Raw genomic sequence first — 26114 nt, 5'->3', positions numbered from 1 at the left:
TGCCACCCCGCATCCATGGGGTCTTGTGGCACTATAGGGTATGTGTAAGCCTGTTCAAAAAGGGCTCGTATTAACATAATGGTAGTGACTGGAGAACTATAGGCCCTCTGGTGCTTATAAACTAAGTCTCACTGTATATTTGGCTTCTTCATTTTTATTTACTTTTTGTTATTTCCTATCTTTTTAAAGACTCTGTCTAATTTTGCCTTAGGTTTATGTACTTTCCGTGCAAGTCTTAAAAACTCTTTGCAAGAGTGTCAAGTTTGCCACTGTAAATTCTGATATTCCTTTTCCTCATAGTCAGGCACAATCCTGATTTTAAAAAATACAACAACAACCCCCCCAAACAAACATACATCCAGCAGCATAAAAAATGTTCAGTGGTTAATTTCAGAGACCTCTGAATAAATAACTGCAATGGGTATGTTTTAAAATTTGCATGTAAAATTGAAAAGAGGTAAATTTTGGTAATTTGTACTTTCAGAACTTTCAAACGCATTAATCCAGATATAAACACTTAATATTACAGATATTCTGCATTCAAAACGTGTTCTTTCTAAACTTGCACAGAAAGACTGTTGCCATGATTATCGTTGGACAAAAAAATGCAAAAGGCAGTGGCTTTCTCATTTTAAATGAAACGGTGTCCTTCCTGCTGTTGGTCCGCAGAGAACGTTAAAATTGCCATCATGAGCACAAACGGCTCTATGGTCGGTGTGGTTCAAAGGTGGAATGTTGATCCGGAGCAGGAGCATCAAACTCAGGAAGGCAGTCTGCATGGGTCCTAAAAATAACTTTCCCACACTCTCACCGCTCAGTGTCCTGGGGGGTCAGGAGGAGGAGTGTGTGTATGTGTCCACTCAGTGCCGATGTAGTGCTATGCTGTTTTAATATTAATACATTTGAAAACCCAGAGACTCCTTTAATTTTCGGGTAATTTGAAGTTTGTTAACAGTTTAATCTTCCTGTGAAATAGTTTGACAAGCAAACAGTTTGCGCATTTAGGCCATTCAATGATAACAAACGATGAATTCAAAATGTATTTTACATTGAAGATGTCATTCTTCACCCATTTTCTGGCTTCTTTTTGGTCACACATCTCATTTTGTCGCTAAAATTTTCTCAAAACATCATTACTAATGGTAGTGATGTGGCCTTGTGTTAAGATTCCATATTGTTCAGTCAGGTGAAATCTCAAAGATTTGCAGTCAGCCTTACATATCTGTGCTATTGTGCAATAACTATAGTAATACAGTAGCAGAAACTTGGTCCCTTAATCATGTTGTTCTTCGAACGTCAACATTTTTTTAAAAGCTCGTTTTCCCATTCTTACTCCAACAGTCTTGGTATTAGAAATCCATCATTTCTAGATTCTGGACATAAAGAATGTGCTTACATCATTTACTCATTAATTTGTTTGCATCACAAAGTAGTAGGCTTAGAAATACCAGATCAGTTGGACACTTAGCCTTTTTTTCAAATTACTTTCACTGTCTGCAATCCCTCAATGACAAAAACAAATTGGATCTCTTGATCCTCTTTCTTTTTCCTTCCCCGAGCACACTATACAGGCATTTGTTTCAGCTAATCATGGCAGCTACTTAACCCTTGCTACTGTGAATATGGTTGCATTTAAAAAGGATTCACCCAACAGTCAACACAGAGTTGTTTAAAGTGGTGTTGGCCATTGAGTGAAGTTAGCCGGCTGCTGAATGTAGTGGTGCTCATGAATTTTACGAGGGCAAGTGTCCCTGTCCTTCAGAGTTCACAGGTGGCCATTGAAAGGCTCAGTCAGATGATGGAGGATAGTTAGGGCATGTATAGAGCCCTGAATAGACTTTAATTATACAGAGTAGATGAGTCAGAGGGCCATTCGAAGGACAGCTTGCAGTTCAAAAGAAAAGTTAGAGGGCAAGGTGATGATGCTTCACTGAAAAGTTTGCGACCCTTTTTGTGAGTTAGACAGCATGTGTGACTCAGAGGTTTTATATTTATTTTGTAAAAATAAAAATGAAATCTGTGCGCGTCTGTGTGTGTGCTTGTATGTGTATTAACACACATACATGAACGTGTGAGGGTGGGGGGGTGGACACTGGGTGGGAGAGCACTCCAGTGTGTGGCTTAACCAAACTTTCCTTTTGTCCCTAACAATGATGAGTGATGGTGAGTGACAGGGGTGTTAGGAGTGGGATCTGGGGAACAGAATGCACAGAAGCAGCGCTCACCCAAACTTACACAAAAGGCAGCAAAAGGTCAAATCTGAGGCAAGCTACTCGTCCACTAGCACATAATATTGCACTATAATAAACATGAACATTTTGTTTGTTTTATTTGTGCTTCAGTTTTATTTTGCTGCACTGCATCCCAGATGTTTTAAGAAATACAAATTATGTCAGTTACTGATTGTCAAATGTGTTTCTACTGGGACTCTTATTACACTGAGCCCTTGAATTACTGTTTACATTTAATGAAAGAGAGTTGCTTCATAATGCACTATATTTCTCTGCATCTCTGTTTTTTGGCAAACTGAATAACAGTGTATTCTCTTACTCTGAGCCAATTATGAAAACATGCACAGTCGTCTCTTTTTGTTATGCAAAATCCATACATTCTGCTTACACAGCCCAACTAAGCACACACAAACCCCTCCTTTTGCCCACATGCACACATTATGCCCCACCGCTAGCCAGGGATGAGAAGGACTTGCGTGCAAGTGTTTCCCAGGAGGCAGTTGTAGGCCGAGGGTTCTGAGGCCCAGGGATGGCTCTAGATGGCGGTTAGAGAGGAACCAGTTTTTTTTTTCGTTTTTTTTTTTTTTTTGCCTGCTCTCTTCCTAGCCCTCCCCCTTTATGGGTACAGGCAGTGATCATAATGGGGGGTGACAGCTCACCTCTCCCTAGCGTGCCTACAGTCCTTGGAGCGTTAGACCCCCCCGCGTAACCATACCACCACCCCTAAGTCCCGGAAGGCCACAAAGGTTACTCCATATGTTAGTCTGAGGATTCTTATGAATCTTTTCTCCCCTCTTCAGACAAGTGTGTTTTCTGTCAAGTCTGCAAACATTTGTCTGAGTCTAATTGAATGTAATACACTTCTGCTTGATCCCTGTGCCACAAGTACATATATATATATGTGTGTGTGTGTGCGTGTGTGTGTGTGTGTATATATATGTGTATATATATATATATATATATATATATGTGTGTGTATATATATATATATATATGTGTGTATATATATATATATGTATATGTGTGTATATATATATATATGTATATGTGTGTATATATATATATATGTATATGTGTGTATATATATATATATATATATATATATATATATATATATATATATATATATATATATATACGTATATATACATATGTGTGTGTATATAATTATTATTAGGGTTTTTTTGTTTCTGTTTTCTTTTTGCACTGCCATCCTGTGCCTGCTGTTCTTCTGTGTGAGTTGCGACTCAGTGGTGTGAAAAGATTCAGTTCCACATCTATTAAAGGCTTCATGTTTGGAGAGTGAAGTGATCTGATGGTCTGATGTTGTATGCTCACTTACACAGAATATTTGAATGGGGGTGTCATGTACTGTACACTTGCTTTATCACCCTCTGCGAATGGGTGTGAGTGTATATATGTATTGGTGTGCTTAAATTTAGTCTTTCATTAGATTTATGTGTACATGGACTATACAGTTTTTAAAATACTGATTTAGTTTTCATGAAAACTGTGTTTCAGTACTTGTAATGAAACGTTTTAGATTAAAAGCAAGAAACTCAAGCGCCTCAATTTAATTGGAAAGTCCAAAAGGTTTTTTGTTCTTTTTGATTGTTTGTACACTAAGATATAATTGCCAATATTTTTGGACTTTGTAATAAATAATACATTTTTCACCTACTCAGTGACTTCATTTAGTCATATGAGTAATACCTTGTTCCCTTCAACAAGGGGAAAGATCATACACGATGTCCTTATCTATATAAACATCAAAGTCCACAGTTTCCTTTAATGCATATTCTTAAAAACAAAGTCATCGTTTGAGCTTTCTGAATCAACAGAGGACTTGTAAGGAGGCAGGTATGCAATGCAAAATTATAATCAAAATCAGTACAGTAAATTTTTTTACATCTTAGTATGTGTTTGTGTGAGTGGAGGCATGGAGACTTGCACAGATATTAACAGGCAGGGAAATTTTTATGATGAAGAGTGTGTGTGTCGAGAGGAGGGTTTGCATGCTCGGATGAGTGAGGAATAGTGCATCAAAACAAGTGTAGTGGTGAATATTCGAGTAGATAGAGTGTTAGCAGAGTCACTTTGTGTAGAAAAAGAAGTGCTTTTCCTTCTCATACTCACTCGCTGTCCCTCCTTCTGTGTCCCTCTCATTCACTGTTTCTTTTGTGGGAGGCTTCCGTACTTTAGTCCTCTTTTTAATCATAGTCAGCTTTTTAAGATTGTCATCTTTCTACATTCATGACCTTGCTTCCAACTTAACAGCGTTCGCATTCACTCGTCTCACCTCATTTACTTCCAGACACAAAGTCGACCTGGCACCTTATAAGCTGCTGCCTGTTTTAAGAAGTTGTAATCATGGCGAACATTCAAGCTAAACTCAACCGCCGAACCTCATTTCACTTACACACACAGACTCACACATCCCCCCAAAAAGATGAGACGAACTAATTTGGATGCCTGGACAAAAGTGCTCAGGCAAAGTAGCACTGCTGTGGGAATCAATCTGCAACCCAAAGGGGTTGTGTGCGGCTTACTGGCATCCTTTTCAAACAGCCTGCAGGCTAAAGTGAAATCCCAGCCACGCCCCACATATCACCCCATGTAATGTTTGAGGATGCGTTCAGCACTTACCGTAGACACGCAATATTTTACAGTCGATTTTTTCCCCCCCTTCCACATGGGCCTTTTCCCTTTTTTGAATGCGGCGGACAAGTGCATTACCAATTCAGACCTTAATGGCAGCCTACATATCAGAGGAGATGCACTGGCTCGGTGTAATCTGACTTGTCTTAATTACAGGCAGTATTCAGTAATAGGCTGCTTCCATAGATATCAGCCATTAGAGCAATGTCTCTGGCAGGAGGGGTCTGATTGGCTACGAGGTAGGTGATAAAGAAGCCATGCCTCATTTCCCTCCAATTTTTTTGTTCGTACTTCCTTGTATTAAAGTCAAGCGTGAAGCTGGCAAAGGACTGTGTTAAACTGATTTATGTGGTCTTCTATTTGGTGGTAGCTAATCTGTGCTCCCTGACTGCATTGTCAGCAGTCAGCGTTCCTGTACATGATTTCACTGGATTAAAGCATTTTCCGAAAATTTTGGAGTTTAATTTAATCAACCCTTTTCTGATCTTGCTAAATTTGACATCAGAAGTGCGATTTTTGTGCAGAAGTTGAATCTGCAACCTCAAACCAGTGGCGCTTACCTGCTAATTAAATGAAACCACAAGAAGAGTCCTCAAGTCCTCAGGAAAGTCCTTTTTTTTAAAAGAGGATTTGACTGCTTCCCCGCTACTGTTTTTGCAGGCTGGCTTTTCCCCCCTCATTACGAAGTTATGCATGCTGTTTGAGAACTCATAGTGTCATTTCCTTGAGTTTTTGTGTGTGCTGGATGCTGTGATTTACATTCATGTAAAAGATGACCGAAATGATATTGACTATATATTCGCAATTGTTCCATCTCACCTGTTCACATTGCTTTCATTAGAGCCAAAGCATGTGATCTGATGACATAATACTGTATGTTTGAGTAATTCCACAGATGGCTTCACCATCCATTTCAAATGCCATAAAACAAAGTCAAACCATTAAAGATAATATACCCATTATTAGTATGGAAATTTGAAATGGAATGCCACAGAGTACTGAAAGCTTGTCACTTGAGTGACAGTTAAAGACACTCCTGGTTCAGTGCACTGTATTTAAGATGTGTTTGATGTTTTTCAAACTCCATATTTGGCACATTATGCTCGGGTGGCAGCTCACACCTTGTTGGTATTTAAGACAGATTTCAGCGAATATTACTGGATTGTGGTGGCGGTTACATTTAAGGGTGCAGCTCCCTCATAACAGGGAGGTGTCGTCTGCTGACAGATCACTGTCTGGATGAGAGAGCACAGCAGCATCCCACCTCATTACCGTAGCAACACACTAACCGAGGGACCGACACACTGCTCGCTGTGATTAAGATGTAAATTTCCTCTAATTGGAATGTAAATTCATACATTTATATGAAGACGTCAGCTGTCAGATTGCAATATTGTGTCCTTTTTTCTCCCTCTCCCCTGTTCCCCAAGCAGGGACTAGGTGCCTGTAATCTGTATCATACTCCCGCAGCCCATCCTGGGATTTGCCGTTTGTTTAATGGCGGGCCCATTGTCCTGCATCCAGCCCGTCATTGTAATGCTTCCCATTCATGTTTCTGTGTTTTGTTGCAGTCTGATTTGCTCTCGCTACCTGTGTTTGTTCCTCCATGCATGGCTGAGCCGTCAGGGCTTTGGGGATGGGGAGGGACTTTGAGACGGGGCCGGGGTCATTGGGTGGCCGTATTTTGTGTGTGCATCGATTACTTCTGCTGAATGTTCCTCAATGCAAATAAGTCTGCCACTTTGAGAGGAAGCACATGTATCTGAAGTAATTAATTTTACCCTTGAATGCCAGCTGTGGTGTTGGTGTGATGTGTTCCAAATTGAGCTTTCTCACCAAAAAGGTGTTAATTTAGGGATTTGGCAGATGAAGTAAGTCTGTTTGCCAGTCTGTATGGCCAATGAAACTGGGATGCGCCATTTTTGTCCTGCTAATTCAGAGATTGTGCTCAAAGCACCTTGTCCAAGTTATGTCATTGTCTGCTTACCACAAATCAGTATATGACAAACAGAGTAGCTGTCTAATTTAGGGATTTGTTGGGTGGATGAATGAGCAGGTGCCTCATGTTTACAAAGGTGTTAACATTTTTATATTGTTTTTATAAGTTATGACTTGTTGACTTTGTAATGTTAGCACATGACATTGTTCCTGCTCTTTGTAAGAATAGAAATTTAACATATTATTATAACTGGTACTTCCATTTACAGTGAAATGCAAAAGTCATGAAGTACACGTCATTTCTTTATACTTTTAGAGTTTGTTGTAATTTTTTAAAGTGATGTTGAGGAGTAACTCTTTTCCCAGCTTTCTGAAGCTCTTTCAAAGTTTTTATTTGGACGTGGGCTTCTTTTCCCCCTCACTTTCAGTCGGGTCCTTGAAACTAATACTTTTCAGAGGAAGGTTTTTGGTTTGTTTGTTTAGTCACTGAACATTGACCTATGAATCATTCAAGCATAAAAAAGAGATACTTAACTCAAAGGATGAACCAGTGTTGTGTCTAGACAACACTGGTTCAACAAATTGGCAAAGAACCAATTCTGAATTGTGTCTTTCGGCACTTTGTGACTAGCAGCCTGTGACAAACACACATTTGTTTGGCATTCTTTGCTTGAATCTATGAAAAATGCCGAAGTTAACACAGTTTGACAGGCATAAAATAGTATTTTTGTACCAAGAAGGTGATCCTCAGAGAGCTATTGTCCGAAATCTCATGGTGTGCAGTGTGTCCAGAACAAAATTGAGGAAACCACTCAAGTGGAGGAGAAAAATTAGAAGTGGCAGGCCTAAAAAAGTATATCCAGCAGACGAACACTGTCGGGAAGTTATGTCTTTAAGAAATAGGAAAAGCTACCTTTGTTTTCACGCAACAAGCTTTACCGGTACCCACCAGAACAGGTTGTGTTCTGATGACAAATCAGATCTGACAAATTCACACAGAAGTACACTACACATTATTTCAATTAGGAAACATACAAGAGCAACGACTTAAATTCTATTTTTAAAGGAACTGTGTCTTATCTTTTCCTTTCTTCTAAAAAACCACTATACATTATCTCTGGTGATAAAACACTGGAGAATTACACTGTCTCATTGTAAAATACACATTGATTTTTAACAGTGGCTGTTATATAATTATGATGTTCTGTTTTTTTTGTAACAAGGAGGGATCTAAAACAGTAGAAAACAGTTTTTATCTCTGCTAAACATTAACAAGTTTATTTGATTGATCCGTAACTCATAAGTCTCAAAGGTACCATTAAGGTGCAAACACCCTTCAGCCATTGAGAGTTTGTATTTATAGACCACATACACCTGTAGCTGCGAGTTCATCATTAGTGAATAAATTTAGTGATCAGTTGTGTAAGAGACATCGATGACTGGCTTGTGTAATCTTGTCCACTGGACATGTTTCGATGAACACAAACAACAGCAGGCGGATTTAATTTAGTTTGTTCCTGAATTGTACAGATTGAAAAACACCTGAGGGTGTGTGTTGGGGATGTTGCATATCTCCTGTACATTCCAATCAGGCACAGGTAGTGTGTGAAATCTCTCAAGTCACGCAAACCTGTCTTGGAAGCTGGTTCAGATACTGTAATTGCTGCAGCATTTTCATGGTTTTTCACACGCTTTCTGAAATTATGAAGATACTAATTTCTGTGTGTGTGTGTGTGTGTGTGTGTGTGTGTGTGTGTGTGCGTGTGTGCGTGCCTAAAAGCCTTAATCTAAAAAAAATAAAAAAATAAATTTTAATCCTTTAAGAAAATGTGATATGTTCACAATACATCAGTGTGCGAAGCGTGCTGCAGGGTTTGACAGCAGCATGTGTTGATGTTGTAGGGTGCAGGAAATTAAAACACTGGAGGTCTCAGGAGAAACCTCTAGGCTATGTCAAGCTGGGAAGAAAAGGAGAGAGAGGGTGACACAACAGCTTCCTATTTTTATGTCCAGCAGACAATGCAGTTGGTAAAAAGCAGGTAAGTCCGTGCAGGCCTCTTGTGTGATGTTCTGTGTGGCCGAGCCTGGCATTCTCATGCACTCTGATTCCAGTTAAGGGTTGAGCTGTACGCCAGGAATCCTTACTATGCTGCCACAGCATGTCTGTGCTACTCCACCCACTTGTGGCACCAAACCTGCACAACGTGCCTTCCCTCAATTAGCTCTCCATCAGGAAGGAATCCTAATAAACCTGCTTCTTTCACTTCCACTCTATCCATCATCTTCAGTTTATTAAACCGAATCAACAGCGTGGAAATCTGATACGTTCTCAGCCACTGTTTCCGTTAACCAGGAATCTGCCTGTGGTCAGGTGAACCGGTTGGCTTTGCTCATGTGGGTTATTTTCAGTTTCTACATGATCCTGGAGAGCGGAGAGCGCACCATCCTTAGCAACTTAAAGTTACACCCGTCACCTGATTGCTTGCATGTGCAAGTGCATGATCTTTTTTTGCTTTTGGTGCCAAAATAAGGGATTCATGGGTCTCTAATAAATGTATATATTGAGGACTGTAGTAAACTATTTTCAGTACTGGAGTGAGAACTAATATACTTTTAGTTTTAACATTGTTTTACCACACAGCACCACACAACTAGCAAAGCTTGGCTTACTATTATCACATCAGACATACAAGAGTAGAGGTAGGAAGAACTGGGGCAGATAGAGAGACAAACAGAGGAAGAGAGAGAGAGACCATTTTGTCCCCCAGGTATGACAGAGTCACTCATGCAGAAAGATCCCACATGGAGGGAGGTGGGAGAGTGGGGTGGTGGGGGTGGGGGGCATGAAGGAACTCTTGGCTTCCTCTCCTCGTTTGTACCTCCCTTCACTGAAAACACATCTGTCTTCTTTTCTCTGCCACACACCTTTTCTGCATCCTTCGCTCACCTTCTCACTCCAGTAATGGAGTTTTGTTTTTTTTCACTGTTAACAGCTTAAACCGTTTTCTCATATTTAAGGCGTGAGGATTTCTTCTCACAGTTCATGCCACCTGCGATATTTTGTCAAACTTTGTGGGAATTGAGCGGCTGGTTATTGCAACCTGTGTCTTTTTTTTCTAGCTTTGGGTTTTTTGGCCTTCGGACACGGCGCCGTTACCATTACCCCAAGCAGTCTGTCTTACATGCAAATATGTGTCGGCTCTACAGCGATCACCATTTTGGTCCGCGGCAGAGCTATCTCATGGCTGCATGCATTAAAACAATTAAACTTTGCCCCTCCCCCGCCACAACAATCATTTGCGGATGTGTTGGGTGAAATTTAGCAAGAAATTATCATTTTCTGAATCACTTCACTCTGCTTGCTCTGTGTTTGTTTCATTCTTTCTCTTCCTCCATTTCGTCTTTGAGCTCCTTAAAAGACTTGGAGCCCCCTGCATGTTCTTCTTTTTGCTTCTTTTCTTCGTACTTTTTTTCATCATTATCCAACAGCACTTTTCTTTGCGTGCAAATGCTTTCTGAACGCCGTCCTTTCTTCCCTTTCAGGCTGGATGTCATTGTTGCTGCCTGTGGGCTGGGTGTATTTATTTAGGGGTAATTGGTGTGTGGATGAGTGAGGTAATGAGGTGCATCCACACTTGGCTGCTCCCCTCCCTGAGATCCTGAGACAGACGTAGCCTAGCTGGGCTCCGGTTGGAGCTGTACCACACTGCTGTCTCCGCCACACAGGTCAGAATGGCTCTTTCATACCCAGGTGGACAAATACAATCGCTGGGGCTGATACCTCAATGAGGCGTCTGAAGTGGTGTGTGTATGTGTGCATGAGCGCATTTCCATATGTGTTCATGTGCATGTGTTTGTGGGTGGAGATTGGGGGGGTGGAAAAACAGCGCTAGGCTGTGTGCTTGTCTCTGTCTCGAGTCCTTGTTTGCCTTGCAGCTTGTGTTTGTATAAGTGATTTTCTCTGTGTGTTTGTAAGTGCATGTATATCAGGCTGAGTGGGTGTTCAATGGAGCTCAAGGAGGACCTTTGGCTTTCATAGCCCCCTGCCAACCTCAAACTGCCCCTGATGTCCTGCAGAGTTACCTAATGATTTCACTTACACCTCCCTTATCTGTCTGGCCCGTGTGGCAGGAACCGTCTGACGCTTCAGCCTTTACATGCCATTTGCTGCCTCATATCCTGTGAAATTCAATTGCACAGCTCTAACTGTAGCCAGAGTCGTGGGATCTCCCTCTCTTACTCGCTCTCTTTCTCTTGCTCTCTAGCTCTGTCATCACACGCTCTGTCTCTCCCCCAGTCTAGCGTCTTGCATGTATTTGTAAATACAAACATCTGTACCATAACACATTTTCCCACATTATATCAGAGCAACCTTGCATTTTAGTGCTTTTGCGCTCCAAAGTTGACACTTCATTACCCCGCAGTGTGTTGGTGACAGACTTTGAATGAGCGGTAGAAGTTTTAAACAGGAAAGCTTGGATGTTTGTGGGCACCCACAGGTGTTCAGCAGATAATATTATGCATAGATTGTTTTGTTGTTATCAGGGTAATTGGTGTGGACCTGCCAGCCTTTGATAGACACACAATTACTGTATGTGATGCATAAGTGGACTCATTTTACGGCAGGATTTTGAGTTGCTAATGGTGCATTATTCAGCTTTTGGTCTGTCCCCAAAAGTGCCGGGCCAAATCAAACACGCCGCTCCAGGGTAATTGAGGCCCACTCCGCACCCCCTGCAGTGAGCAAGGCAGAACTGTAATCCCCTGACAACTCTGACTTGGCCCCAATCTGGCAGGCCGCCCATTTCCCAGCAAAACGCCTAACTCCACATCAGGGAGAATGAAGAAGCTGATAGTCACATCTGAACTGCTTTCCAATTCTGCTATTCTTTTGATATCAACGGTACTCTGTAGCCACCTCTATACTTTCTTTTTCTTTTAAACTTCACAGAATATAATTGCACACTAATTGCATGGCTTAAACTAATATTCTTACTCATTAGTCTCCTCAAGCGTTTGTGGTTTTGTGATCAAAGGTTTTTGACAATAAACCTCACCACCCTAACCACAGAAAAGCTTTTCCTTAAAAAAAAAAAGAAACACTGCAATAGTTTTCTAAAGCTCTACCAGCAAAATGAAACACATAGTAATTACAAAAGCATTTTTCTGAAATTAGTAAAACTGTGTTATTTTGAGCGATTGTAACCTACCTAACCTAAATAATAACCAACCTACAACTGCAATATGCTAGTGTTACATACCAAGGGTTCATACATTTCACATTAAACTTTTTTCAGTTGCCCATAACTTCAAAAAGTCCACAACTGGAGCTGCAGAGGTACACAGCTTTAAGACATGAAACACTTTCATTCTGCACACGTCATATTTAATTCTCACGATTCATTTCTTTTAACATATTGAAGTTAATAGTGCTTCATAATTGGCACAAATGCAACATTATCTAATCATTGGAAAAAAATCTCTGCACTAGTTGTATTGTCATACTTGACATTATAAATTAGTTTATTTAAAATAAACCCTCATAAGAGCTTATTTAAGATCCAGTTTAAGATGCTAAAATTATTCCTGTTGAGTTAATGCATTGATTCATCACTTCCTTCTTCTTCCTTTCTTCCTTCCTGCATGATAAAGACCATTTTCTAGTCACTCATATAACTGTAAATGACACTTTCCGTGCAGTAATTTTTTTCCTCAACAACAAACCTAACATTTTTGCACTTTTAGAGAAAAGAAAAGCATGAAAAAATACACCAAATAAAATTTCTCATGCCTAATTGGTCAAGAAGTGAAACAAAAAACTGTGATTTTATGAAAGGGTGTTTAAAACACCTGCACTGTTTGATGAAACATCTGCTTTTTTGAAAATCTTGCTGTAAAATCCTTAAAAAATAGAATATTTTGTCTTTTTTTTGCTTTGGAAGCTTATTACAGTGATCATTGCAGTTCAAAGAAGTGATTTGTAGCTGCACCAACATTTAATGGGTTCTCCCTTAGTCAATACTTTTTGACTAGCCTAGTTTCATGAAAATCATCTTGGTTGTTTTGTGCACATTCATGCTGACAAACAAACAATAGTCACAGCCATCTATCTCAGAACATTTGTTTCTTGTCATTCTTTTAAAATCTCGACATTCTCTGAAGTGTCACCTCTTATGGGGTCATTTGCAGGGAGGGTATAACATGCATTTAGCGCTGTCTGATTCTTAACTTTAGCATGTGTTCTCCCCAGGCCTTGGCTCACTGTTTTAATAGCTTTAGTAATGCTTCACAATTAACACTCAGCCAGCGCTCTGGGTTAGGTCATGGCTGGTGTTTTTCAGGCTAAATTAGAAAACACAAAACAAGAATTCCCCATCACCCACAGTGTTTTTAGGACCTAGTGGTTATGGGCAAAATGGAAGGTGGTGAATTTTTTGACAGGGCAGCCGAGGTGATGCCTCATTCCCTTTGACATCTTGAACACCCTAAAGGTGGCTTTGCCAACAGTCTACCCAGGAAGCACCTTACCTAGCTGTGGCTAAATTTACACAACCACCTGCCCACAGGGAGGGAACTAGAGAGGAGAGCAGAGGTGGAGGTGGAGTGGCGATGGAGGGCAAATGGGGGAGAGAGAAGGAGGGGGGAGGGACTGAAGTATGTTGGTGTGCAAGAGAAATTCAATACAAAATATGTTTACGTAGTTACTTTCAGTCCTATTTGTTGTTTTAATTTACCTCAGATGGGAGATATTTTCCAGTTTATCGTCTGTTGTAAAGGAAAAAACGTGTTCCACCTGTACTGTGTTATTTACGCCCCCCCCCCCCCCCCCCCCTTTTTTTTTTTTTTTTAAATGATTGGCCTGGTGGTGTGCCTGTTTTACAAGCACTCTTTAACTCCATTAGCTCACCATTTGTGCTACAGACAAAATTCAAACAGGTTTGGAAAGAAGAGAAGACGCGATTTAAGGGAATATTCTGTGATTTTCTGTAGCACAAAGCACAAGGTACTGCTGTCTGAACAGAAATATCAGCTGTGCCTAGATTTTACTATGTGAGCTTTACATTACTTTACATTACATCCTTAACCATTCTGGACTTAGAGAGAAACTTCAAATAATTTCTGAAAAATATGAATATTTTTGAATTTTACAGCCAAAATTACAAAATAAATCCAGACGGCTTGTATGAAAAAGATGAAAAATTATGTTTTCAACCAACATGTCTGTGGTCTGCAGTAACACCAGTTTTTACTTCTTACAGATGTGTTTTAAGTTTCCTTGCCCACAAGTCTTCTAAGGTCACCACAGGTCAGAGTCATTGAGAACGAAGCTCCATGCCAACGTCCATGTGGCTGACTTCAAAAAATTATAACGAGAACGACTACTCGTCCGTGGTGTACAGTTCTATTGGATATATAGTGTTCAGCTATTAATACCAATACTACAAGAGCTGTTTTGGTTTTGTGCTCAGAGTAGCTGCCAAACAGATTGTTACTGAAAATTCAGTAATTAAATGAGATGTCAGCGTGTGATAAAGTATCTGTCGGCTTATTTACTCATGATTATGATTGTTTTATGAATAGGCATAAGTATTAACCACTTAAACCATATTTATGCTTTTTATAAATTTACTGAAAGCATGCTTATATTGAAGCTCCCAAGATGGACAGTCAAATAGAATGGTAACAATTCTAGATGCTCCCCAATGGCAGTGTTCAGGCTGATTGCCTGTAGGCTGATGTGGAGTGAATGGCCTTAGAGGCTCTAGGCTGGTCTATGTGTGGCCCGGCTGGTCCAAGTCAGCAGTAATGACTGGCTTTGGCCAGCATGCCTGTTAGTGTGAATGGGGTTACTCTGGGCAACACCTTTTCAGCTGGGTCCTGTGAAGTCCCCAGTATGGTGGTCTTTGTCCACACAAGGGCTGTCCTCTCAGCAAAAAGGGCTTCTTTTTTGTGAGGACTATCAACTGGTGATGGATTATACCCACCCTTCTTTATTCATCCGGGCAGGGTAACAGAGAAAGATGTGAGCGAGCATGTATGTCTTAGGTATACGCAGATATGTATGTAATGTCACACTCAGCATAAAAAGCATTACATGTGTAAATGTATAGTTTTCTTTGGTGAACCTGACGTGATCCCCACAGTTTGTTTTTCGTCAGATTCTCTTTTCCTGAATTTTTTTCTTCCTCCTTAGCTTCAACCATCTTTTGCTAAATCTTAGTTGTTTAACTGCTGCTTGGCTCCAAAAGATTTAGCAGGTGAACTTCATGGCAGAAACCTGCAATTGGAGAGACTGTTCGGCCCCAGTGTAAAGAATTGGCCCATAATTCTTATACACAGCTGTGCCTTTGTTTACAAGTGTATATGCTGCCGTTTTCAGTTGCAGACACGCTTAACAAGAGTGCTGGTGTCATGTGCATCTCATGGCTTACATTGCAGTAATGCTATGTGCAATTTGTTAGTAAGAGAGGTAAGAGCAGGTTAAGTTTATAAACTTGTAGTTTTAATATCTTCAGCACTGAAGACATTTTAAATGGACGATGATATATTGTTGTGTTCTCCTTTTATTTTGATTTTGCCTTCAGTTCTGGTCTTTTACTTGCACACTAGACTTCGTCTGTGAGAGTCATTACCCCACACCCCTCCCGAGGGGTCAGCCACTTACCCAGGCTGACACAGTAACCTCCAGACGACCTTTCGCTTTGCCAAATGTTATGCCTGTAAACTGCGTGAACTCTTATCACAGTAAATGATGAAAGAAAGAACAAGACTTGTTAGTGGGAGCTAAAGCCGGGTTTAGGTAACCCTAGATGTACAATTCTGCTTTGTGCACTCATGTTGTAAGTACCTCTGTGTGACACATGCATAGGAAAGTAGCCGTGCGTTGTAGACTGAGTGCAGCACCGAAAAATACATGAATAATAGATGACAAAATATCTGTGGAAATGTTCTAGGTTTTATTTTTTTTATTTTTTTCAAATTTGTATTTATTTATTTTTTGGGTTACTGAAACAGTGACAGACGATTTCGTGAAAGGGTAGTAGAGTTTTTGAAGTAACGAGCGCTTCATAAAACATGCAGCTTTAGTGCATATCGAATCTACTGTTAGTGAGATTTAGCATTGTTAGCTGGATAGTTTTGCTGTCTTCGGAAAGAGTCTATTCCCCACTGTTGCTAGTACCGTATTTATGCAAAGCTATGATGACTGGTGCTTCCTCCAAACTCACCCTGAGGTGAGACATATGAATTGTTTCAGTGCTCCAATCACCTCTGCAAGTAAAAAAAATCGAAATCTCAATTATTTCTTTACATTGTTACTTCTGTTATTCTTCTGATTTAAAATATAAACAGATTTCATATACACTTGCACCTGACTTCATTAGGTAGAAGTCCTCATCTCATCTTTTTGAAAACAAATATTTAATCAGTCAATCATATGGCACCAACTCAATGCATTTACACATAAGAACAGGATCAAAACAACCTAATGAAGTTTAAGGGACATTGAGTGTGATATAGTAGTTGCTGTCTGACTTTCTGGTCTGAGTTTTTCAGAAACTGCTGATCCACTGGGATTTTTCCACACAACCTCTCTAGAGTTTACAGAAAATGGTCCAAAAACCCCTCCGAAAATATCTTTTGAGTAGCAGTTCTCTGACTCAAAATACCTTATTGATGCCATAGGTCAGAGGACTGACTCCCTTGAGCTGGTAAGAATACAGAAGTAAACCAAATAATCATTCAGAAGAGCATCTCTGAGCACACCACTTACCGAACCCTGAAGCAGATGGGCCACAGCGGAGAGAGACCTCACTGGGTATCATTCCTGGCAGCTAAGAACTGAAACTGAGGCTACAATTTGCATGAACACACCTCAGAAGAAAATCATCGCCTGGTCTGATGAGTCTTGATTTCTGCTGTGACATTCGGATGAGAATTTGGCCTAAACACAAGATCATGGATCTGTTTTGCCTTGTATCACAATTCATGCTGTTGGAGGAGGTTTAATGGTGTGGGAGAGATTTGACTCACTTTGAGCCGCTTAGTACCGATTGCACATCATTTAAATGCAGAGCATAACTTAGTATTGTGTCCATCTCTGTATCACCACAGTATACCCATCTTCTAGTGTCTGCTTCCAGCAGGTATTTCTTGAATATGACAATTAGTTCACTGTAGTCAAATGGCCTCCACAGTCACCAGATGTCAATCCAGCAGAGCACCAGCTGTGTAGTGCTGTCATGTCATTATTTACCAAAGTCTCTCAGAAATGTTTCCAGCACCTTTCTGAATCTCTGCCACAAAGAATTAAGGTAGTCGTGATGGTAAACGGATTCAGCTAGTTAGGTGTACCTAACAAAGTGGCCCGTGTGTGCATATTGGAAGTAAAATTTAAAGTAAACTTGATTTGTAGCCCCCCAAAAAACAGGGAGAAATGATACACTTCACCTGTAAACACCAATAGTTGGTAAATCATTGTCAGCTTAAATCTTATTGTTATAGCTCTGCTTTTCTTTGTTTTTTTCTTACTAAATCATTTTAAATTCCCAAAAGTGTGATTGTTAAAGCAGGACATTAGACAACCTGCTCTTACTAAAGTTGCCAGTGAGGTTTTAGCTTGAGGATGCCAATATCAGAGTCACAGTTTGAGGGGTAAAATGTGTGTTTGAAGGATGGAGGGCACAAGAGATCCCCCAGATATGCTGTCATAACCCATGCAACCGCACTTTTTGCTATGGGCCTATTGGTAGTGAAAGCAGCACTTAGATATGTTTGTACTCTTCGCCCTCTATCCTTCTCCCTTTCTCCCCAGGCACCATGTCACTCCAGGGGAAATCCAGCACTCTCTGGCTATGCCCAAGTTCATAACACCAACTAACCCCCCTCTTTTCACTATCCACCATCAAGGGTCAATGTGCCCTCACCCTACAATGCCCACGGTCTTTACCAACACTGCCCTCCAAAGAGAAACAAAACTGAACTGAAAAGAGACAAAATGGCCCCACGCCGCTTCTCCTGTCAAAGCTCTTGACAGGCCCAAGCGGAGGACCCCAGAGGAGGGTTTAGTTGAAGATGATGACGACAGATATAACAAGTTGTTGTGTTACAGCACAGTTACACTTTGGCCCTTGTTTGTCCATTTAGTTATTCAGAATCATCACAGAGCTAACTGATTCCCATGCATGTCATGTTTAGTAACATGACAGATACAATCAAATGCTGCTTTTTATCAGTCTGTGGAGCGTGAAGGGTAAGTGAGGAGTTAGCTATTCAAGAGAACAAGAATAAACATTCCATTAGGTATTAAAAAAAACTTGAAATATTGTCAGCTAATCAATTTCCTGTTTGGACATGCTCGCTTTTAATGAAATTCAGTCAGTTATTAGTCCCTTCCCCTTTTTCCAGTGTTAGGGAATATAATTACATTGAAAATGCTTACTCATCCTTCTGCCTGCCTGCTGCCTACTCTGTCAGATGCATTAGGCCATGAAGCGGAATAGATGAGGAGCCTGTGTCTGTATCTGTCTATCTGTCAGTCCTCCTGACTGTCTGTATGCCTGACTTTTAGATTATCCCGGATCAGGCAGCAGGTGACATGGTGAGCAGGTGACCATCACCCAATTACCAAAGAGAAACTTGAGAAAGCTCCAGTGTAGTTTGCGTTTGTTTCTTTCTTCTCTTGTCTCCTGAAAAAGGAAAAGGAAAAAGCTTTATCAGGTAGCATGCAACTTAACAAGCAAGAAAATGCATCCGTCCTTTCATGCGTATTTTTTGCTAGTATTCAAATGACGCTGAAGGTTAAATATACTACAATAAACCATGTTATTACCGAAAAGAATGCAGAATAAAATCCCAAATATTCTAAAAGTGATTAATAATGTCAAATTAATTTGACAAAATAAAAGGATGAGAACAAATTTTTACTTAAAAATTTCAAAGTCTAAAGGAGAAAGACTTTGCTAGTCAACAGGTTATTCTTAGGGCAAGGCCAGGGATTGTGTTACGCTCTTTGTTACCACAAAAGAAGAGAAAGGTAGAGCTTCTTCTCAGCTTTTGTTAGGTGCAGGTGGGCTAGAATTTCCAAAGTGATTGGCATAAAGGATTTATGCCGGGTTGTTTCTGCATTTTTTTTTCTGGGAAGGTGGCGGAAGTATTCTCCGAAATTGCCAGGGTAAATGTGCTCATAGTTTACTTGTCGAATAGAAAGGTTCATCACCTCATTATGTGGGTTTTTGGTGTGCTAAAGCCAATACTAGTTCCTATAGATACAGCAAATGATTTCCCACACAATGCTGTGAAACTTTAGAGTTGCGAGGGATTACAGCGCTGGCAGGCGATTTACCTTGGTTTAGTCACTGAACAGATCAGCAAGTCTACCAGTTTCAGCCGTGAAACAGTCTGCTGCCATTTTGACCCTTGGCTGGTTGTAGAAATGGGGCTGGAAATGGAAGACATTGACCTGGTGTCACGGACAGATGTACACATTAGTTTACAGTGGCTGCACTGCAGCTGTGCCGCTCAAGGAAATGGAATTGGCAAAAGGTATCACCTCTAATGTGACCGCAGTCTATGAATACTGGACCTAGAGCTATATATTAAAAATACATTTTGTCGAATTGTTCTGCATTAATAAAATGACCCAAGCTTATCTTATTGGTAACAGCATGTACCCAGATTTCAGTCACTTTTTCTCCACTGCAATTGTAATGACTTCAATGTAGAGAAGCAATTTTCAGTTTTATGTAATTTCAGTGAAATGACCGAGTTTACGAAATGCTGTCAGCATTACAGCACTGATTGATTAAGTAGGTGTTTATGGTAAATATCTTGTCACTTCCTTAAACATATTCCTGTGCCAGCTAATCTGATTGGAACAGCCAGACCGGTCATCATGTGTTCTAACAAGGTGTTGGGTTTCCCATCGTCCTAAGCTGTACAGTGACACGGGCCATTTGAAAGTGTGGCTAAAACTCTATGGAAGAAATGACTCGTTAAATTAGCACCTAATACTCCAGTCATTAGCAAGCCGTTACCACCACTGGAATGCCTTTGATGGCGCTGCTTTGTGTGAGTAGGTCCCTTGTAAGCTCCACTTGGAAAAATCTCTCCATTTAGATGTTGGAATATTACACAACTGCTTTCCATTGTAACGCACACAAGCAAAACAAAAGAAGATGCCCAAAACAGTGATTTAGTGTGTTCTCTGACCCTTAAACGACTGACGTCATATCCACAAATAAAACTACAGAGAGTGGAAATGACCGGGCAGCATAAAACACCGTATTCTCTGAGAAACAGGTCTTTGGGGTCTTTGGTAAGCTGAAGGGAATTGTCCATTGTGGGGTGATATCAGTAACCCTCTTAGGCAAAGCTAGTCTGTGGGCCGACCCCGAGGGCTCATTTCAAGTGCTTAGTGCTCGTTTGGAGCTTTGTCACCCCTCGCCCTGTTGCCAGCATGGCCCCATCCCCTCTGGCTGTGGTGGCGGAGCTGTACCACAGACCTTTACCCCTGCCCACCACCAGGGAGGGAACACTGACATCACAGCTCTAAGACACACACACACACACACACACACACACACACACACACACACACACACACACACACACACATTGACTAAGATTGTAGCACACATCCAATTTCACATTGCCCCCCTCCACCACGGCACCACAGCCAATGGTCTATTTTCCCGCCGTCCACTCCTTTCCAACACCCACCCCCCACCCCTCGCCCCTTTCTTATGTTTTTCCTCTTTCTCCACCCTCGCGAAGGTTGCCAGGCAGCAAAGAAAGACTTCACACACACATACACCCCACTATGCCTCTAAGGGTTATCCGGATGTCCTTGTTTACATCATGGAGTGTGCAGGACGTAGGGAAGCAGATTCAGAGCCTCCCTGACTATGTCTCTCGAAGTCCTACACTGACCTCCATTCATTTGTTGTCAGTGTGAAATGCTCAGGGCAGTAATGCATTTGCTGTAAACATTGCTACAATAATCTACTGTACTTACAATGCTTTTAAAATATTTGGTGTAAATTTCAAAGATAAATTCAAAATTATTGAAAATAATTTGATTGTCTTCATGCATTTAGCTGTGCTTAGGATTACTTCATTTGGTATAGAAGAGAGTTTTTTGGCTCTGATAACATTTATCGGCTCTTATATTGGCTGTGTGTGTGTGTGGTGGTTGCTGGCTGTTACTAGGCTGTCTTTTCCCTGTGTGTCAAACCAATCGATTGGTTTGTTTGCTCCTCCCTCCAACTTTGATGTTACCATTGATTGTTCTCATCTGCCCCTGAACTCAAAGGTTAGAGGAGCTGAGCTGCACTTCTGAATTGCTTTGACCTTCGCTCTGCACATGCTCAGTGGGTTTACAGAGCCCAGAGCCAAACAGACATGGTGTAGCCAGGCCCGTGGGTGCGTGACAGCCAGACAACGGTGTGATGTCTTTTTTTCCCCTTTAACTCACCCACTGAGGATGATGTATATGTGATTGATTTTTCTCCTACCTCTCTCTCTAACATGTTTCCGCTGCAGTGCACTAAGCAGGACTGAGTCCAGGCTTGATCAATGCATTGTTTTTCTTTTTCAATCACACTCGAGTGAGCTGAAGACACGAAAGGTTACACAGGTGAGGTTTGGCAGGGTATGGAAGCAAAGCAGCGCTTCTGGAGGCCCCCTCAAGGCCGGTGTATGAGTTTGCCTGGGATGTTTGTGTGTGCGTGCGTGCATGTGTGTGGGGGGAAAAAAAGGAGTGAAAGAAAGACTAACATGCAGAGAGAAGTTGAACAGATTCATGTTTTTCTAACAACTTCATCTTCTGGTCTCACCAGTCTTAGTTCATGCTTATTATGTGCCTCATGTTTGTTCTTCACTGGGAATCATTTTCCTTGCCTCTATGTAACCTTAGCTTTACCATCTCACATTAAATTACAGGTCCTTCACAAGTGTCTCAGTTCTCACCTTCCCTTAGATAATCTGCAGGAAGACTACTCTTCTTTCCTCTGTTTGCCTCACAAATGGTTTTCTGAAACACACACAAAGGCAATATGCTCAACAACTTGAGCTGTCGGCCACAGGAGCAGGAAGAGAAGGCTTCATATCAGACACGAAGATCAGTCATTTAAAACACACTCAGGTGTTTCAGCACTCTAAAAAAATAAAGGCTGGAAGTCATCTACCCTGAAGGGGTAAAGAGTGCGGCGTTGTTCTGATTATCTCTAAGTAATGACGCTCTTAAACCCCGTACCCAAACACCTAGTCATTAGGAAAAAGATAAGTATCTGTGGGAGTGGAAGGGCTCTGCTAAAGCTGGATGTCTGGAGGGGAAGGACGTGGCGGGCAGGGAAGGTTTACAGGGTTGAGGTGGGCTAGGTGTGGGAGTGCAGGCTTTGGCCAGTGGGTTTCAGATGTCATGGCAGATTCTTTCAGGGGGAAATTATAGGGTTTAACTTCTCTTGTACCCAGAATGGCAGTATTCTGATTTAACTTCCTCAATAGACACTCGGGCAACAAGCCACTCAGCACCATTGTCAGGGCCACACTTGACTCCGGAGATACTTCACCTCCTCTCACGCTCTCAACAGCTCTTCAAGACTTTGTTCATGGAGGGCCGCCGACAGCCTTTCACGGCAGATCTGGAGAAAGCAGAGCAGGCAGTGAAACCCCTCTTAAGCTTTATAGCAGTAAGCATGTTGGTGTTTGGGGGGTTTACACGAGTGGCCCTCATTAACCTCTTAGCGTCTTTGTGCTTTGAGTTGGCACAGGGCTGCTCTGTAGATAAGCTTTACTGTAAAAGACTTTCTTGTAGACAACTGAGCACAATTTGTGTTACAGTAAAGCAGTCAGCGCTGCTGCACTGATGCAAATGCATCCATCTAGATTTTCCGGGCACAGTTGTGTTGGAACACACACTTTCTCTTACTTCATAAATGAGTGATTTTGTGTCCCATTCACAATTCTCCAAAACAACCCTAACACACACACACACACACACACACACACACACATATATATATTCCCCACGAGGTGTAACAGACCTAAAGCTCTCTGAAGCATTTAGCAACACGCTGGCAGGTTTACTCCATGCTGCCAGTGCTGAGGGGAGTGCTGAAGCATCTAATGCAATTTCAACCCAACATGGCTCTCTGCGAATAAGCATCACTGAAGAGTAACATCTACTGTATGCTGATCCACTGCAGAGCTTTCTTCTTGCACTGACGCTCTGCCCCCTCCCTCTGTCCCTCTTCTCTCTCTCTGATTTGTGCAGAGACTGCATTTGCCTCCAGACTTGTCTGAGACAGTGAGTCGTGTGAGCAGGGGGGAGCTGGCAGGAGCAGTCGCGGTGGCGTCAGCCTGTGGCTCCGGCACTTCCGGCAACAAACACCTGGACTTCTAGAGCTCCCACACAGTCGCTATAGGCAACCAACACCTGGAATGCCGCAGCGTTGTCCTCTTCACTGCGGTGACCAGGTTGTTCCCTTGCCCACATAATGTCAACATCTATAACCCTGCCAGCCATTACCACCTGCCAACTGACACAGCCAGGGGTGAAGATCTAAACATCCACAGTACCTCTTCTCATAACTGACACATTTCTTCCTATATTTCACAGCTCTTCTTTTATTTACACTTAGTCTACATGCTTTTTGTTTTTTTCCTGACTCTGAAAGCTGATATTCACACAATCCATGCTGTCATTACGGACTCATTTCACTTTTGTTGCTAGCAAACCTTTTTCTGTTTTTCCTGCAAGCTGCAGAAACATAGAAACACTGTGTTGTTTTGAAATGTAATGTAAATGGCTGGTAAGGTGATGATTACTTAACCTAAATAAAATACAAGCTGGGTGTTTTTTTCAGGTTTGGTACATTTTGTAAGTTCTTTGTTGTTTTCTCTGCCTCTAGAGAATATGTTTACAAGCAAAGTGCAGCCGTTAATTTTTTTTTTTTAACCTTTCTTTACAGACAGACAGTCGAAGTAAATATTGAATAATTTAACTAATCTCTGGGCCTCTGTCGACTCACTCCACTTTACAAAAGTCTATAAATACAGTTTATTTTGCAGGTTGATCAAATTTTCTTATGTAAAAGTAAATAATAAACAATAAATATACAGAACATGGCACACACTATATTGTGTATATCGCCAACTCTGAGGAGAAAATAGACTGTGAGACTGGGAGGGACTGATCTCTGGTTTGCCTGACTGGTTTCAGGTTTGGATAGGGATGCCTCCATCTGACCCTGAGACTGTGCCTGTGAGTGATGTATACCTCCAGTAAGCAGAGCAGAGCAGGAATGTGGGCAGAGGGTAGGAGAGCTGAATTTGGGTGCAGGCTTCACACCTCATCAGGCATGTTTGCTGGATGAGCTGCTTTGCCATGACAAGCCCAAAAGAACAAATTAGGTCAAACGGTGACATGGAGAAACAGAGGAGAACAAAAAAATCAACATGAAAAATTAAATGTTTCATTTTTATTTTCCTCAGTCTGCTGTTGATGCCAGTTTGAATATTTTTGCTCGTAAAAACTGGCAGTATTGGTAACCATCTGCAACACTTGTCGGGAGAGGGTAGTGTTACCTGACGGATTCATACATGAGTGGAGCGCTCTTGTATCAGGTGTATATTATGAGCAAGAACGAGTTTTCGTACGCAGGTCGCTTACGCATGTGAATGAAAGATAAAAACGCATTTTTTTTAAAGTTATTGTTGCTGATGACATATTCAGGGTGCAAATTAAAGGTAGATTAAAATAGAACAGACTCATTTTGACACGTGTTTATGTTCCCGTTTCACTAGCATGCAAGTTTGTTGTTTTTTTTGTTTTACATTATTTAGCCCAAGTTTCTATGTCAGCATGCTGATTCACATTCTGTCTACTCGGTTCAGAAGCACTTGAGTTGATTGTTTTTTTAATTTATAAAATGTTTTGAATCAAATTTAGAATTTAGCATATGACTTATCATAGAGCGGATTTGTCAGCGTCCTCCCACAATGCAGCGGCTTATGATTAGCCAAGTGTTTGCCTGTTTTGTCACCTGTCTTCTGATTGATTCAGTTTTGTTGCTCAAAATGCAATGCGCCTTTATTACTAGGTATGTTACCAGTCTGTAAATGAAATCCGTATTACTGTCGCATAAGATGAACATTCGATGCTGTAGGTATATTATGCAGCTCTTCCTGAAGTAGTGTGGAGATTGCACATCTATATGTTTCTTAGCTAAAGCCAACTATTTGAATATAGTTGCTTTTACTTGGGTTTTATGGATTGTATTTTATCACATACTATTAAAGAAGTAAAAAGTGGGGTGTTTTCTTAACCACATTCAATAAATTTTTTCTGCATTAACTATTTCTCTGAGAAGTTTAGTGTAAAAGCAGATTCCCCTTCAAATGTGTTGTTGTGTGTTGCTTTAGAGATGAGAACCAATTAAGCCATACTTGTCAAAAACATCTTACTCAAAGCTTATACTACTCTTTATTTGTATTCATAATGATGAGGGAGGCATGACTTCATGTTTGCTTCAAGCACACGCTCACGCTGAGACGCTAAGTAGCCGGGCGTCAGCATTTGTTCACTTGCTGTGGGAATTCAGATTCAGATTTCTCCAGGTCAGAATTATTGTGTCTCATTAAAAATCATATCGAAAAGTAAAAAGTTCTCTGCAACTTTTACAGAAACTTCTATTGCCTGACTTTGTTCCGCACAAGAATTACATTTAAACCATTTTATCCCGAAGCTGTGTATTATTTAGACTTCCACTAATTGCAGTCTTTCTTGCATTTTGAATCTCTCTGTAATTATTAATGTTCCTCTTCTGTCTTGCCGCAGTCATCGAGTCCGCTCCGTCTTCCCCTCCTCGTGCTCCCGAAACAGACTTCCTCCATTTGTGTGATAAACTGGATTAAATGAACAGAGAAATTGCTTTAGTCCAAGAAAAAAAAAATCCTCTTAAAAATCTGATTAACCTCCAATCCTGCAAACTTCTAACTGAACTATTTAATATCGAGTGAGACATCTACATGAAGTTGATCAATTTAGCAGGATGTTCGGAGCTGGTACATGCTGAGTGAATCTTACCTGACCTCACTCTCTCATGGATAACTTTTCCTTTTAGATGGTTACTCTCGCTCTCTCTCTCTCCCCCTCCATACCCCTTTAAATCCATACACATACACACACAAGCCCCCCACCCCCTGCTGAGGCAGCAAGTGAAGCAAAATAACTCACTCTGCCACACAATCGCTCCTCCACCTCGCTCTAGGCACTGACTGCTTTAT

At 41.1% G+C, this 26114-nt stretch overlaps 1 protein-coding gene and 1 long non-coding RNA gene across 3 annotated transcripts in view; one reads left to right on the top strand and one right to left on the bottom strand.

Moving 5' to 3' along the window:
- The window catches only part of elp4 (elongator acetyltransferase complex subunit 4), a 60662-nt gene extending 36971 nt beyond the window's left edge, over positions 1 to 23691 (top strand). For both annotated transcript variants that reach the window (XM_080299261.1, XM_026170274.2), the window contains exon 10: positions 23101 to 23691. In XM_080299261.1, coding sequence (XP_080155387.1) covers positions 23101 to 23229 — 129 coding nt within the window. In that variant the 3' untranslated portion in view covers positions 23230 to 23691. The remainder of the gene's footprint in view (positions 1 to 23100) is intronic.
- Positions 23692 to 25288: 1597 nt separating this feature from the next.
- LOC145425861 (uncharacterized) lies at positions 25289 to 26083 on the bottom strand. The gene is made up of 2 exons (XR_013906619.1): positions 25915 to 26083; positions 25289 to 25733 (listed from the first exon to the last, which is right to left on the bottom strand). It is a non-coding gene; the product is annotated as an uncharacterized LOC145425861 (long non-coding RNA).
- Between the last annotated feature and the right edge of the window lie 31 nt (positions 26084 to 26114).

Source organism: Astatotilapia calliptera, chromosome 1 (genome assembly GCF_964374335.1).
Source record: "Astatotilapia calliptera chromosome 1, fAstCal68.1, whole genome shotgun sequence".
NCBI classification, from domain to species: Eukaryota; Metazoa; Chordata; class Actinopteri; order Cichliformes; family Cichlidae; genus Astatotilapia; species Astatotilapia calliptera.
This window is presented reverse-complemented; position numbering and strand designations above follow the sequence as displayed.